The sequence below is a fragment of the Nilaparvata lugens genome, chromosome 7 (genome assembly GCF_014356525.2).
Source record: "Nilaparvata lugens isolate BPH chromosome 7, ASM1435652v1, whole genome shotgun sequence".
NCBI classification, from domain to species: domain Eukaryota; kingdom Metazoa; phylum Arthropoda; class Insecta; order Hemiptera; family Delphacidae; genus Nilaparvata; species Nilaparvata lugens.
The window spans coordinates 16,339,413-16,355,447 of record NC_052510.1 but is presented as its reverse complement, the minus strand read 5'-3'; the positions used below and the strand labels follow the sequence as shown (position 1 = coordinate 16,355,447).

The following is a 16,035-nucleotide window of genomic DNA, read 5'->3' as shown; positions in this document are numbered from 1 at the left end:
AGTATTGCTATATGAGGAATATTAAACCAAGCGAACATTGTTTTACACTGATTCTGATATGGTTGTATCAATTTGAAATTATCTCGTTCAAAACAGATAATAAGGAAGAATTTTGACACAAAATTGTACGTCTCAAGACGGACTAGTCTTGGTAGTCAGTCATCAAAGTAGAGAAAACTTAGCAGTACCTTTTAGATTGTAATCATCTGTAAAACCTTTCTCTATCCATCTTACTGCACATAATACTATGTTTCCTGATCTTACTTCTTCGTTGGCTTCCAAACTTAACATTATATTTCCAATTTTCACATACAGTATGACCTCTATCATACTTTGGAATTTGTATCTTTATGTTATATTGTGGGCTATTTATTTATTTATTGGATAGAGCAAACATGGATGAATCTTAAATGAAAACCTGCAGCAACAGAAATCAAAACGATTGTTAGATTTTTATTGACCTCAGATTGAGCTCACAGATTTCCTTAGCGTGTAATACAAACATGTCTTGACTTTTCAACGTCTCAACCTAGTGTTTAAAGAGTAGAAAGTAACCTGGATCCCTTCGTCTACCTGCAGTAGATGAAGTAGAAGATGATTAGCGAACTTTGTTACAGTCTGTATTCGTCACCAGTTTCTAAAAGTTGTATTTTGTTTGTTTCAGACTGCAACAACAGCAACTGGCAGCCCAGCTGGCTCACTCCCACCGAGGGGGTGGCAGGGGGCCACCTCCCTCGCCTCCACCCCCTTCGCACAGTCCTGCCACCTCTGACAGTGACATCAGCCTAGGGGCGCCTTCGCCGGGGCCTCCACCACCTCCAATGCTGCCCCTTTCCACCGCCTCCAATATCCTCTCAACCGCCTCCAGCAACCTGTCAACTCGGCCTCAGCTGGCGCTTCACCGCCCCTTCACACCGCCTCCACCCAGCCCGCGGTGCATCACGTGATACAGGCCCCCCCACCACCCGTCCCATCCTGCGGCGGGCTGGTGAGGGCGACCTAAGGGCTAAACACAGTATAGCACCTGTCGTCTAAAAGAACTATCAAATTAGTGTATTAGTTCAGCAATGAAAACACTATTGTCATTCTATTGCGAACTGTGAAACGAATACGATTTGTGAAATGGGTCAGCATGAGAACTATTCTTCTAGCTTATATAACAATGGTGGAAATGAAACTTTATAAAGGGTCAAGCTATGCATATTTACAATATTATTCCAGGTTCTATAAGAACTGTGTCACTAAGTTGTGTGTGTGTGTCCAAAACAAGGACTTTGTGTAAACAAGTAAATAAATTATTATTAGTGAGATGGTTCAGGTGGCTCTGATGATTCTGCAATAATGTTATTGCTTGCTTACTCATATGGGAAAAATGTTATTGCTTGCATACGGTAGACATAGTGGTCCACTACCACAGACTGTTATAATATAGGTCGGCGACTGAAAAAACATTTATAATGCTATCTACAAAGTGGTTAAGATGTTAGGAACAGTAGAGAATTGATTTATCTAAGAAAACAGATTATCAAGTAGCCTAGAGACTGTACAAGAAATGAATCATCAAGTAGCCTATTATTTTAGCTTACATTTTTAAGATTTGAGTATTCTTGTATGTGTGATAATGTAACATTGCAATATTCTACATTCTGTGCAGCCGGAATAGCACCTTTTGAAAATATAGTTGTGAGTGCAGTAGGTTTCAAGTGCTGAAACACCAAGTGATTGTTTTAAGCAAGCTGTAAACTGGCTTAGGGCACGAACAGAACGGTCAGGTAGATATGAAGATGTAAGCTCCCTTGTGTTCTTATATACATCCATATATATTATATATCTATATCAATTACTTCAAATGTTTTTTCAGAGCTATTAGTCCAAGTGGCATATTTCTTCACCATGACAGTGATAAAAACATATAGAGTCATTGATATAGATAAAAAAGAATGCTAGCGAGCTGCAATCTTCATCTCGACGTGACCGTTGAGTTCGTACCCTCACTAAATGAATAGAAAATCACTTCTTCATTACACAATATTGAAAATCTCTAAACAAAATTCAGTTTGCAAACTAGGAAGGAAATTGAGTAGTATATTATATATGAACTAATATTGAAATTCGATTTCACAGAATTTTTCAACCAAGTCGAATAATATTATTAGGTAAAAGAGCCCGGCCACACAAAGATCCCATGTGTTCCTATATCTATATCGGGATCTCCATTTCATCTTGAATTTAGATAGAGAGACCTACAGGATCGCAGATTGCAGATCACTCTCTGTGTGGCAGGGTCTCATTTGAAAATAATTGAATTAAATTAATTTTTCTATTCATTAATTGTTTCTCTGATATTTTCAAGCCACAAAAATAACTAATTTATGTTTGATGAGAGATGAAGGTACTAGGTAAGAGAGCAAATGGAATGAGTAGCTCACTAAATGCTACTAACAAATTATCAAGAGGAATATAGACTATAGCTACGCTTGAGGCCTAACTATGATATTGTAAAGCAATAGAAACCATGTAAATTACTAGAGCACAGTGTTGGCCCATTGCAATGTAAATAGAGTTTGGATGATAGAATTAAAGACTATAAGTATTTCTGTTACTTTAGTGTGAATAATTTATTGTGAATGAAAGATTATTAATGCTGTTTAACATTTCGTTAGTTCTATTTTCTGTTATAACATTTTATCATAAAGTATTTATATCGTATGAATTACTATCATGTCGAGATGGAATGTTGGGCTAATTGTTGTATTTTTTCAATATTGAATAGGGATAGTTCATTTTACAAAAGTTTCACAAAAATTTACAAAATTTGTGTTTTTCAGTAATATTTTTATCATTTATGCAGCATGTAAGTAACATAATTACGTATACAATGACGTTTTCAATTATTGAATAACATATTTATTGGAAAAACACAAGAAGGAAATTATTGGAATAACTCTTCTGAACGAGATTTAGAGTATGTATAGTCTATGAAGTAGTTATCAATTTTATATCTTTTAAATCGTATGCTATACCTTAAAACTGAAAGAAGAAACTCAACCCTTGGAACAGAGCTGATAGTTCGGAGTTACAAGAAACAGGTTTTTTCTACTTTTTCATACTCTGACCATTTTGTTTTGGAGAGACTCGACTAAACGAACATATTTGTTCTCCATCTTCCAAAGATTGATACGTTATGTAAAGATTGATACTGATGGGCTGCTCCTTATAATACAAATTAATACGGTTTCCAACTTATAATCCTTGTGGAATTTCTAAATCGGTCAGTTTCCTTATCTTCGTCGAAAACGAAAGCTTTGGCTCATTATAATGAGCTTATCTCCATGTTGAGTTTCTGATGAGCACTCATTAAATAACCGAAATTCAGAGTACAGAACGGCAGACTCACAAACCATCTGCAAGAAATCATCCAGTTGATGAATTCTTAGCACCTGGAGAACGCCTCCAGGAGATAGAAGGAATCTGAATCTGAAATTATCAAGATTTTAAACTCCATAGGTTCTCATTATTAACTATCAACTAAGTATTGGTTCAATCATTCGATTAACATTTCCCCTAATCATATATTTTGATAATTCATCGATTGAAATAATATTTTCTGACATTTTTAGAGACAATGACAGTTTGATTATATTATTCAATTATTCAGATCTGATTCATGAGCCACATCTCGTTGAGGTCATTTCTAAATTACTAGTGATCAATGCCGGATCTGATCGATGTGTTTTGGTATAGCGAGGTCCTTATTTTAATGGCAGTGTTGGATTGACATTGATGTTGATAACCTTGTCTATCATTTGACAAAGCAGATAGCGCTATCCTTTTGTGCTCCTCAACGTTGCCAGATCGTTCAATAATTTGGAAATATAATTAGTTAACAAAATATTCAATCTCAATAGAAAAATGTCTTATTGAATCATTGGAAAATATATTTTCTTGACGAATAAAATATGATTGATTATTTTAAACAAGAATGAACAGTTAATATTACATCACATATATACTGGTATCAGCTATCCTCTAGAAGGCAGTGGTAAGGCAGAGAATCAGGAACGCTGCTGTCGTATATTTTCCACTGACATTATGACGTGGACCTCACTGAAGATTCAACAAGATACCAACGATGGGAATAGAACTAAAAAAAAATTGAAAATTTCAACTCATAAAACACCAACTTTTTCAATTCATTTTCTACTCAATTGAAGTGTATCAATGACTTCACATAATCCACTTATTTATTTATCAAATTAAATAAAACACTTTTCAACAAGAACAAATTCAATGAAGGTTTTAATTCAACTCCCACTATTGATTGGCCAAACTGCAATAACATGTAGCCAAAATATTGTTGAGCATTAAAAATTACTAGATATAACTGCAGTAGATAGCATTGACACTATCTCTGCATTGGTAAATAGCAATACATTAAATATAAAAATTTAATATGACTTATAGGACATTTGAATAGGTTTTAAAATTAAACATCATTTACAAGTTATTTCTACTCATTGTTGTCAAACATCATTGTCAACCCCATTTTTCAAATGATTATTGGATTATTAATCGCGCGCGCAAGGGTCACCGTGGAGCAGGGAGCTTTTCAATCAAATTAGCGACATAATTGAATTAATACCGTATCCGGTGCACGCTGTATGAAATAAAGTAACCGTTGAAACGAGTGTGACTACCCAAATTGAATTCAACGCTCACAGAAATAGGTTCCTAGAACTCGACATGTGGTATATCTTTATTCAGCCCACTGAGCTCTAACCACTATTCCTTCTCACTCACACCTTACCAACTCCCATAACTCTTTCTCACTCCCACACTGAACCAATTAGCGAGTCCAATTAAATGGAATGACCAAGCTTGAAACTGCTGTACTAACCATATGATCATTGAAGGCTAAGCGTTTAGTCATGAGTGAGAAATGCCAGTATTAAGACGTTTCTCGCTTTTCTTAACTTATTGAATGGGGTTTTACTCGCCTGCTTACAAGCTGTTCCCCGTTAATAGATTAGCTTCCACACCTGAATAAACTGTTGGATACAGGATGTCGTTAATTCGTTAGATGATTCAATTAGGATCTCTACCTGGGATATGATCACACCTATCAACTAGCTCTATGCACCTTTTACACCTCAACGGCTCAAGTCGTTTGTACACAATTGAATTTCAATCAAGTAGAGAAGTATTTTTCGTCTAGTGAAGAAGTTTGAAATACTTTAAGGCTAGGTTACCAGGCTATAACGACTTCAATTCAACATAGAAATATTTTCAAATGACTTCTAAGTCCAACATCAACTTTGTTCAAATATGGGAGGAGATTTCACGAGATTGAAAGCATTTCAACAGATTTCTTTCAGATATTTCATTTGATGGAAACTTGATTATACAAACGGATTTTTATCTCAAACAAGGCTATTAATCATTGAATTGATTAGCATTAGATCAATTTATGTTGTCAGTTCTATTCAGGAACACAACTGGATCAATGAATCAAAACAGAATGAATCAATTTACAAAAGTGAATTGAATTTATCAATAAGTACTAATTGTTCAAAATTTAATATTTTCATCGATTACCCTGTTCAAAAATATTGTACCATGACGGATTTAAATTTAGCGATTTTTCTGTAGTAAGAATACAATAGTATTTTAACTTTGAATTGTATAGAAGCAATTAGCTCAGCATGACATTTTCATGTAAACATGTATATAAATAATCATGATACAGCAATCACAATTATATTGTATAGAAGCCTCCTATTTATATAATAAATAAAAGTAATATTATATGAATACGAAACTCAACGATTCGTGCAAATGGTATTAGTTATGTAGATATTGTGTATACTCAGCTTTATATAATATTATCGGAGAATATTTTATGTTGCAAGAAGTTTGAATGTGTACATATCGAGAACTTAACAAGTGATATTATTATAATGATAGCGAATATTATATAATAAAATACAATTATTAAGATTTAAGTTGAAGGCGTTGTACTGATTTATTTCCCTAACCTTCCATTATATTAAACTTGACACTCATAATACCTTACAAAAGTTATTGGTTTGACCTTGGTATGATAATGAATCAAACTAGTTATCCATCACAGAGGTGGAGTCAAGTAAATTGACTTATCATGCAGTTTGAAAGGTGTGAAAATATTTATCACATTCTATGAGACTGGTGAACCTACTTTTATAATAGAAATAACTCAGACCAACAACTACTTTGAATCTAAAACTAGTTTTTTAGTACTTCAATTGATGACTTCATCATAATTCTCATGCTTTTAATAACATTTAAGAATGGTTTAGGAGCTGCGACTTGATCTCTCTAGAATACTATTTCTGATTTGAAGTTCAATCTGAGATTTTCCCAGTTCTCAGTTGTTATTCTCAAGACAAATAGAAAATCTCTTTCTTGGCTTAAACCTAGCTGACGTTGATTATTGAAGTGTATTCTTGTTTTCCACATGGAGTGAAATCCATGTGAACAGACAAGATTACAGATACATAATTATAAGTTGACCATGGAAAAGCATATGTGCTTGCGAAGTGGCGGAGTAGCCTACATAAACTCCTTCAATGTACTGTAGTTTGTTATCTCACCAAATGAAAGCAAGAGATCTCGGCTTCCATTACGAGTACTTAGATACAAGAAGACTATTACTTAGGAATAAATAGAAAGATTATTACTTAGGAATAAATAGGAAGACTATTACTTAGGAATGAATAGGATAATCTTCTTGAGTATAGTGAGTTCAGTTGAAACCCCGTGCTTCTTTTAGAAATTCCATAAACTAAATTTTCTCAACCTAGGATGGAGCCTACAACCCCACTACAGAACAACTTTTATTTTCACTATTCTGTTAAAATTCATGCTGGGTTTTGTAAGTCGGTAGCAACTATTCCGAATCAACTACTTATCAATAATTTGATTAAGAATAATTCATCTCAGGTGCAGTAAGAATTTATACTTGTTGCAGTTTAGAATAAATATGTTTCTCTTTTTCTCAACAAGAATGAGACTTTTCACAATTTAATGCACATATTCTATGTCTTGGGCTCCAGAGATAAAGTAAATAATGAAGTACAATAGTTATTGATAATATAGCCTTTGCAAAAATGACTAATTTTTACTCATCATTTCAATCATTCTTGAACATCAATTCTAGGTTTCATCAACATAAAACATTCAATGTAATTGGGTTTCAATGTAAAACATTGATGAATTTAATCATTCTATTATCATCAGGAGCATTGTTGAATAGAAACGTTAGGAGGGTAATCGAAACATCATTGAAAAATGCGGAAGTTGAACTGTGCTTTGAAACGCGAGAGTATGATCAGAGCTATGAACTCTGTATTGGAAGAGTACCGAGCAATGTAATATAACTTTTCGTAATTGATGGGAAAGAGTCGTGAGCTTCTAGCTTTCGTACGCCTTCCAGTAACCTTCCAGCAAGTATCATGGACAGCAATCTCGATGGTATCATCCTAGCTAAGTAATAAATAAGCCAGTTTACCAGTAGTATATACTAATTGTGTTGGAAGCATAGGGGGTTACGCCTCTTAAGGTTAAGCGCTGCTAACAAACGCTTTGCGCCATTAGAGAATAAGAAAGACATAAAAATTCATATCTGGTTTCGCCAATAATAAAGTTATACCGCGACGTTATTATAATCAATAATAAATAATTTGAATTGATTGTATCGAACCGATAAAGCGGTACTTGCTGCTTCTGCTGTGTTCTTTATGACTCGCATCATCATTAGTGAAGCCCGATCCGATTACTGATACCACTCAATTTTATTGCTTCATTCTTTATGTATTTCCAAAACTGAAACGATCAGATAGTGTGAAATAGTACACCAGGTGAGTTCAAAGGCAGATTCTATTGATAAATTTCATAATGGAGATGTAGAAACTTTTTATCGGTCTATTTAGGACCGGTTTCATACAATGTGTGTGCTTGCACGCGGTCTACGTGATAGTATTCCGAATGTGGATTTGTTTCACCGCAGTACACTATTGCGGCTTGGGGAGGAATAAAGGCCGAGCCACATGAGGCGCTTTCTAGACGAGTCGGAAGGGCAGGAAGCTCTCCGATTAGCTGATATCAGCTGATCCCCGAACGCCAACCCAAGTAGCCGATCGGAGGGAGAGCTACCTGCTCAACCGACTTGTCTGAAAAACGCCTCATGTCGCTCAGCTACAAATGTGTGAACAGTAAGCATTTTCATACATCAATCGGTCAGTTTAAAATCCAAAGAGTAGCTAGAATATTGTTTTACAACTTATTACATGACACAGGTTTGTTTGACAACTACAGTATCCTGGAGAAGCTTCAAGACTGAAGTTATTGGTCTTAGTGGATGTAATAGAATAAGAAGAATATATAATAGGTGATATATAATATAATAATTGAACGACATTCTATAAAATATAATCATGGAGTTTATTTTTTATAATGACATATTCAGAAAAATGGTAACAGCAATTTCGTATTAAGCTAGTTTTGTCATTCTCCGATCGAATTTTCAAAATGTTGATGAAAATGTTGTTGTACGATAACTACCATTCACAATTTCCAAAGTATTCAAATTCACATTGACTTGAGCATTGGACCATACAGTATAATTATCAAGTTCTGGTCTCCATCTGCATCTGCAACGATAGTTGTTACTAAACTTTAAAAAATGTGTACTGTTCGAGAACTAATAATATTTTTGTTTGAAGAGAATTCATTTATGAGCCGTGTAAAAGAAGCTTTTGGGAATCACAATGAAATATAGCGAATCAGTTTCACAATATACCTCAGACCCATGTACCATAAATGAGCAGTTAGCACCAAGGATAGTGTATAGCATCTATATACCATTCTTGAGTTAGCACTACTGCAGTTCTGCGCTATAGCTAACTAGTAGTTCTGTGAACAGTAGACCTCACGCAGTTTTCTCATCCACAAGTATCTGATGTTACCTGCTTGAAATGTTGACAAACTCAGTACACATTTGAATTTGTATTCCATATGATATAATTCATCGAGTTCCGTGATAATCTTTTCATCTGATGAAAATTATTAAATTATAATTTCTTCAGCATTATTTAGTTCATTTGTTTATTTTCAATCACTTATTTAATTAGTTTTTTTCAAAAGTGAGAATATTGATACTGATGGGCACACATAATAATACCATGACTGCAAAACAAAATATTGAAACCAAAGACCTTAAAGATGCATACCTCTTTAAGATCTTTGATTGGAACAATAGACCTTGTAGAAATTGATAGAAACGGTTTCTCCAGACATCTGTGAAATTCACTTGTCATCTGATTGATTATGAATAATATTCTATAGTCCGATTAATCCTATCTTCGGAGTAGATTATATATATAGTAATATCGGAGTATGGAGGATTTCCTTTTCTTTTCATATTATCCTTAAAATGCAAAATTTCAAAAAACCTTGTGTATACATCGACGCGCAGTTGAAAAAGGAATGTTCCTGCCAAATCTCATCGAATTCTATCAACGCGTTTGACCGTAATTGCGTTACATACATACATTCATACAGACAAAAGAAAATCCGAGTTAAAACATAGACCTCACTACGTTCGGTCAATGATCAGGCATTTGTAAAGATTTTCAGTACTCATTTCTCACCAAAACTACAATTCCCAGTTACAGTTACAATACAATGCCGTATTGAACAGGTGAGACGATGAACAAGTGTTAGTAGCGAGGACTCAAGGAGCAGGTTCAAGCAGTAAATAGAAAGGATAGAAATTGCGATTAGAGCGCTTTAGCGGTGATAATGGGTACTAGAAACGGTTCTGCCATTTTATCAGCGCAGCGCGCACTACCGGAGCGGTAGTCGCTTTGATTTACGCACTCATTTCCACATTAACGTGCCTAAAGTATATATTTAACATCGGCTTCCTGCCGCTGCGAGAGAAAGAAGATAAGGAAGTAGGAGAGTGTGATGAAGAGAGAGAAGGAGAAAGACAGAGGCTATACGTATCACGCCACCGGCGACGGTTCAAAGCCGGGTATAATAATGATATAGACCTCTTAATAACAGAGCCAACGTTCGCGATAAATATATCAAGACATTTGTATTAGCGTTCATTGTACGTGAGTCTATACTAGTCTTGTTGGGCCCTCCTCCATGTCACACCTTGCACCTTCCTTACTAACCCTTCATTTTGCACCACATTTTCTTTTCTTCTTCTTCTTCTTCTTCTTCTTCTTCTCCTTTTCTTCTATTTTTCTCTTTCCCTTTGCTTCTTAATTTTTGTTCGCCTCACTCATTTCTCCTTTCTCTGGTATTCATTCTCTCTGTATCAATCCACCAGCTACATTGTTTCACACTGCCTTCTCTTGTTATTTCTCTAATCAATATAGCCTACACCTCCTCCCTATCTGTATTCCTTCTTTCTCATATAATTCAACAATTTTTCTACACATCCAACTTTGTTCCCATCCATCGTTATTATCTCAATTTTTATTGAATAGCTCTTTCTTTCATTCTATAAGCCTTCTGGGGTCATTCAATTCCTCCTTCGTTCACAATCACTTATACTAACATTTCTTCACTGCTTCTTCTACTCCTGTATGTCCTTCTCCCTGTTCATTTCAAACTTCTTGCTTTAACGCTTTCCTCTACAAATCCCTTTACTTCTGCTGACAAGTCCATCATCATCTCCTACCAACTCATCTTTTGCGTCTCTTCATTACAATCTTCAACTTTCTTTCCCTTATTCTTAATTAATTTTGTTTTTATTTTCCGCCTTCTTTCATTCCTCTTTTTACCAATCCTTCTTCCTTCTCTCACTTTTCTCCTCAATCTTATTCTCAATAACCTCCTCCTCCTCCTCCTCCACCTCTTCCTCTTCCTCCTCCTCCGCCTCCTCCTCCTCCTAAGGACCTTGTACTTTCCAATAAATAAATAATTGCCAATCTACTCATTCTCTTTTTCATTCATTCTGTGCTTCTATCAAAGCGTTCACTTCACGTTGAGATTCATCTACTCATTCTTTAATAACTGTATCTTCACCCTTAATTCTCCTTCTTTCATTTTTCCTTTCTCCTTCTTATTCATATTTCCTCATTATTTTTCTTTCCTTATCCTTTTGTACTTCTCCTTCATCTTTTCTCATCTCTCTTTTCTCAACCTACACCTCCTACATCCCTTCCTGCTTCTTCTCCCTCTCCCATCCACCACCTCCAACTTCTCTTCCTCCTCCTCACCAGCTCCCATTCCTACTTTTCCACTAGAGCCTCCTGCATATCGTTGCTTCGTATCTTCACATAACTAATAAGCCAGGCCCGAATCGCTGCTATGCTAAGCTATAACACCACCGCCGCTGTAATATATCTTCTTATCTGGACCGACCGGCGTTCCGATAAACAGCACCGCAATGTATTTTATTGCTTTGTAATACGGTACGCAACCTGCAATAAAATGCTCCGCGGCGGCTTCCCAACACTCAAAACAAAACACCAACACATGAACTTACTGTTCTTTCTGAGCACCTGTTTCTGTTTTTAACCAACCACTCACTCTCTGATACGTCTTCTTCGTCCAGTGGATATCTCACTTTTGTGTGCTTCAAGTCCTTTATCATTTGAATGAAGATATTTGTTTCTGAATTACATTTAATAAAGTTTTTTTAAATTGCTCTGTTGTGGTTCAGACACTGTGTTTCCAAGTAAATATTCAATAAAATTTACTTTTTGTAGAGAATTTAAAACAACATAGAATGGTAATTGTTACAATAATATTGTTAATACAATAGTTCACCGAGCGAAGTGAGGTCTAAGATTCAAGTCGACAGTTTTGCATTTCTCTTTATGTTTTTATTTATGTTCCGCATTTACAGCGAAACGCGGCTATAGATTTTCATGGAATTTGACAGGTATGTTCCTTTTTTAATCGAGTCAAGGTATAAATAAGGTTTTTTGAAATTTTGCATTTTAAGGATAATACAAGAGGAAAAGGAGTCTCCTTCGAACGCCAATATTACTGTAAAAATCAGACTATAGAATAATTCATCATAAATCAGCTGTCGAGTGGATTATTAATTGCATGCAATGATGTATGCAATTAATAACTGAAATAACATAGTAATTTCTCTCGACCTTTCTCTGCTTTCAAGTCGGGTTGACCTGTTACCAGTATGTCCTGAAGGAGATTAGCTTTTGATGTTTGCATTTCTGATACACCAACCCCAGCAGCCATTAGCCGTTCTCACACCGATATCTCGCCGACACAACAGGACAGGACAGAATCCACTCTGATGGACAGTAAAAGAGGAGGCTGTGGTTTATAACTGCGCAAGGTCTACTGTTCACAGAACTACTAGTGTAGTCAATGTGGAGTATTTGGAGTGATTCGTTGACAATTGAGGCTGAAAGCACTTCTCATTACTTCCTCATGCTGCAAAGAGCATACCGGAATGATGGAATTATTTCAAAGAGCTTGTAAGAGAATTGAGAAACTTTGATATAGTCATAGTTTATATCCAAGAGTATAGAAGGAAGATTTAAATCAGTTTAAATGCTCATGATTTCATATTACAGTAGATAATGATCAAAATAAACGAAATGCAATGAATCAAAATTGGATTAAAAAATAAGTGTGTTGGGAAGATTTATATTTGAATAAAGATCCCACCTATGTAGAGTCCAATCGATGAATTAATTGATTTCCAATCTATTCCATACATTGAGAAACCTTTCAGTAGGTCTACTCAGTCTTAGAGATTTCATTGGGTTAATCTTCAGGGAATAATATTTTCAAATTCATTATATGATTTTCGGACTTATCCACTTTTGGACTTAGTCCATGATCAATGTCATCAAGTTGATTAATGACTCTTACAAACTATTACACAACTTGGGAAAGTTAGTACTTCAAGTTAGTATTTCATGAGTGAATTACAAGAACACTATTCTCCAATTTCCCACATTTTCAGCAATTTTCTCAGCTCTGACTGATTCCCTTCCACCAAATTCTTTCACACGTCACCAAGGGTGTCAAGCATCACAGATTCTTTTGTAGATAGCTGTTGGCACTTTCACACTACACCATTCCACATTCTACGACATCGGTCTATCAGTAGACCACAATCTAGGGGCTGATCGACGTCTCACTAAACCGGCGTTTTAGTGACGCATGTAGGGTCAGTCCACACCAGAAAAGAATAGACGCAGGGAGAACAAGAAAAAATAGGAGAGCAGGAGAAAAAGACATTGGATGAAGAATAGAGACAGGTGAAAAGGGAGCAGACGATAGAAGAATGATGAAAATAGGGAGGAGCTGGAAGAGTATTGATTGATTGAGTACTTTATTTATGCAGATCACAATATATACTGGCTTATATATTTATATACAATAGCTTTACAATAGGCTACAGCAAAATTATAGATGAATTTACATAATATAGACTAAGAAAATGATTATTGAACTGTATATGATATGAAAAAATCAGTTTGGAATAACTATAGATACTGTAATTTTGTTATGCATCTACATAAATCGGCGGAGCTTAGAACATATCAATGTCCATTCTTCGGAAAGAATATTTAAAATAGCCTTCCCATTAACTCTCTACCAAATACGTATGAGAAAGGAAAGAGAAAATGAAGATGATGGGGTAGAAAGAAAAACATGATGGGTGGATGGGGAGGAAATAGAAGAAGAGAGTAAAGAAAAGGAAGGAACTCAGAAAAGAAGAACACGAAGGAAGTGAAAGGAGACAACAGAAGATAGTTAAATTAGAAATTAGATGCAAGCAGAAGAATACTGAATACAGGATAAGGGTGAAGAAGTAGATTCTAAACAAGAATATCAGGACAATATGATGAAAAGAGAATACAATAGAATGATGGAAAAAAATTAGGCGAAATCGAAATGAGTCGTTATATTTTTTTATTGAATGGTTGAGAATGAGATTCGTGACAGTACAACAGTGAAGGAAAAATGCAATGAAAGGATAGGGAAAGTAGAACGAGGAATAAGGAAGCTAATTGATGCAAAATCGTTAAGTATGAGGAGAAAGAGACAGGAAGAGGGACAGAGAACGAAAAAGTCGAAAGAAAAGAACGGTAGATGAATAATGGTGGCAAAAGAAGACAGAAGCAGGAGACTGCAACAGAATAAACTGATAAAAACGAAAGATGAAGAAGATAGTTGAAGAAAGAGAAGTAGAAAAAGAAGAAGAAGAAGAAGAAGAAGAAGAAGAAGAAGAATAAGAAGAAGAAGAAGAAGAAGAAGAAGAAGAAGAAGAAGAAGAAGAAGAAGAAGAAGAAGAAGAAGAAGAATAAGAAGAAGAAGAAGAAGAAGAAGAAGAAGAAGAAGAAGAAGAAGAAGAAGAAGAGAAGAAGAAGAAGAGAAGAAGAAGAAGAAGAAGAGAAGAAGAAGAAGAAGAAGACGATTAAGTGAAAGAAAAACGATGGAGAGGATAAGATGTTGCTGATGATGAAGATAGTGGTAAAGATGATATTGGTGTTGCGTCCATTGGGGGGTGGCAAATAGCAAGGGAATGTGGGCACAGAGCAGCGAGCAGCCCTCATTTGGGTTGACAGTTAGCCAAGCAAGGTCCAGCTAAGATCCAGGTGTGACTTGGCTAGGTGTTGCTGCTCGCTGCCCCATGCCTCAAATCCGATTGATCCTTTGTCCTGTTGTCCAAGTCCTGACACCAATCACCCCGAAATCCCCATTTGTCACCCACCAATCTGCGCATGGCCTACTGCGCATCCATGGTGCTGAAAGAACACAACTCCTATATACTTATTTCACTATGGTTGGAAGAGACTGCTTAGGCGATTATCGTATATACCGGTTTAGATGGATACAATGCTAGTTTTCTCACTCATGAATGGGCAAATCGGCTCTCATTACAAATCCACATTCCTGTTCCGTACTAATGATGATACGGCTACTAGGTGACAGACAGTCAGTCTGTGGTGTACAAGTCAGTCAGTGGAGTAAGTGGAAGGGGTGGTGTGAGTAAGAAGATGCAGTTGTGAACTGTGGTTGGAAGGGATAAGATACTCGGAACCCACTCCTGCATCTAGTGATAGGACTAGTAAATGTAATCAGAATACAAATTGAATACCTCCTGACTAGTATTGTCGAAAGTGTCGAGGGGTATGATGCCAGTTTGTAATGAAGTCTTCCTACATAAGGCTCTCCTTGGAAATGAGAATGATTGCACAGGACATTCAATTCATCTACCAAAATTTCGTAGATTATGACATTTCTTCCATTGAAGGCTGGTCTAATTTTACCAAATAAGCTCAAACTTAGATGAACGGTATAAGTTGAGGTGGCAAGTTGCACATGCATCAATCATATTTATACATTAAACATTACATACATTACATCAATATATTTCAACCTCACATCATTTATTGAACAAAATGCAAAAATACCAATAATCAAAAATGTATTCATCCTTCTGTTCTTTGTAAATTACAGTATTTAATAAAACATGATGACATGTGATTTATAGCCGTATCAGTTCTTGATTTAAACATATCTTTACACATGATCAATTACTCCAACAATCGTACAATCGATTAGTAGTATAATAGAGAAACAATAGCATAAGTAGATATCCCATGGAATAGGGCGTTTATGTCACAACTTTTACTGTTATCCTAAGCCGATAGTTCACGTAGTTCTTTCCCATGCAGCTGTATGACGCTGGTAGTCTCTCAAATTGTGCCGTTCATACACTCTCACCCCAACAAAACAGTAAAAATTGACAATAGTCGACAGTAATCGACTCGAGATAACAGAAAAAGTTGCGACATAAACTCCCTATACCATGGGATATCTACTTACGCTATTGTTTCTCTACGATAGTATTCTTTCTTGGAAATAATGCGGGATCAATGCTTCTGCTATTTATATCATTATTTCTCAATTCACACATTACAGATTACTTCAAAATCCACAATTCATTGCAACCTCATGACAAATCCGACATGTAAGCTTATTTTG

General features: G+C 35.7%; 1 protein-coding gene across 1 annotated transcript in view; it reads left to right on the top strand.

The window, feature by feature from the left end:
* The window catches only part of LOC111051792 (homeobox protein SIX6), a 67,578-nt gene extending 61,571 nt beyond the window's left edge, over positions 1–6,007 (top strand). The window contains exon 2 of the mRNA XM_022338351.2: positions 665–6,007. Within this exon, the coding sequence (XP_022194043.1) occupies positions 665–947 (283 nt within the window). The 3' untranslated portion in view covers positions 948–6,007. The remainder of the gene's footprint in view (positions 1–664) is intronic.
* The last annotated feature ends 10,028 nt before the right edge of the window (positions 6,008–16,035 follow it).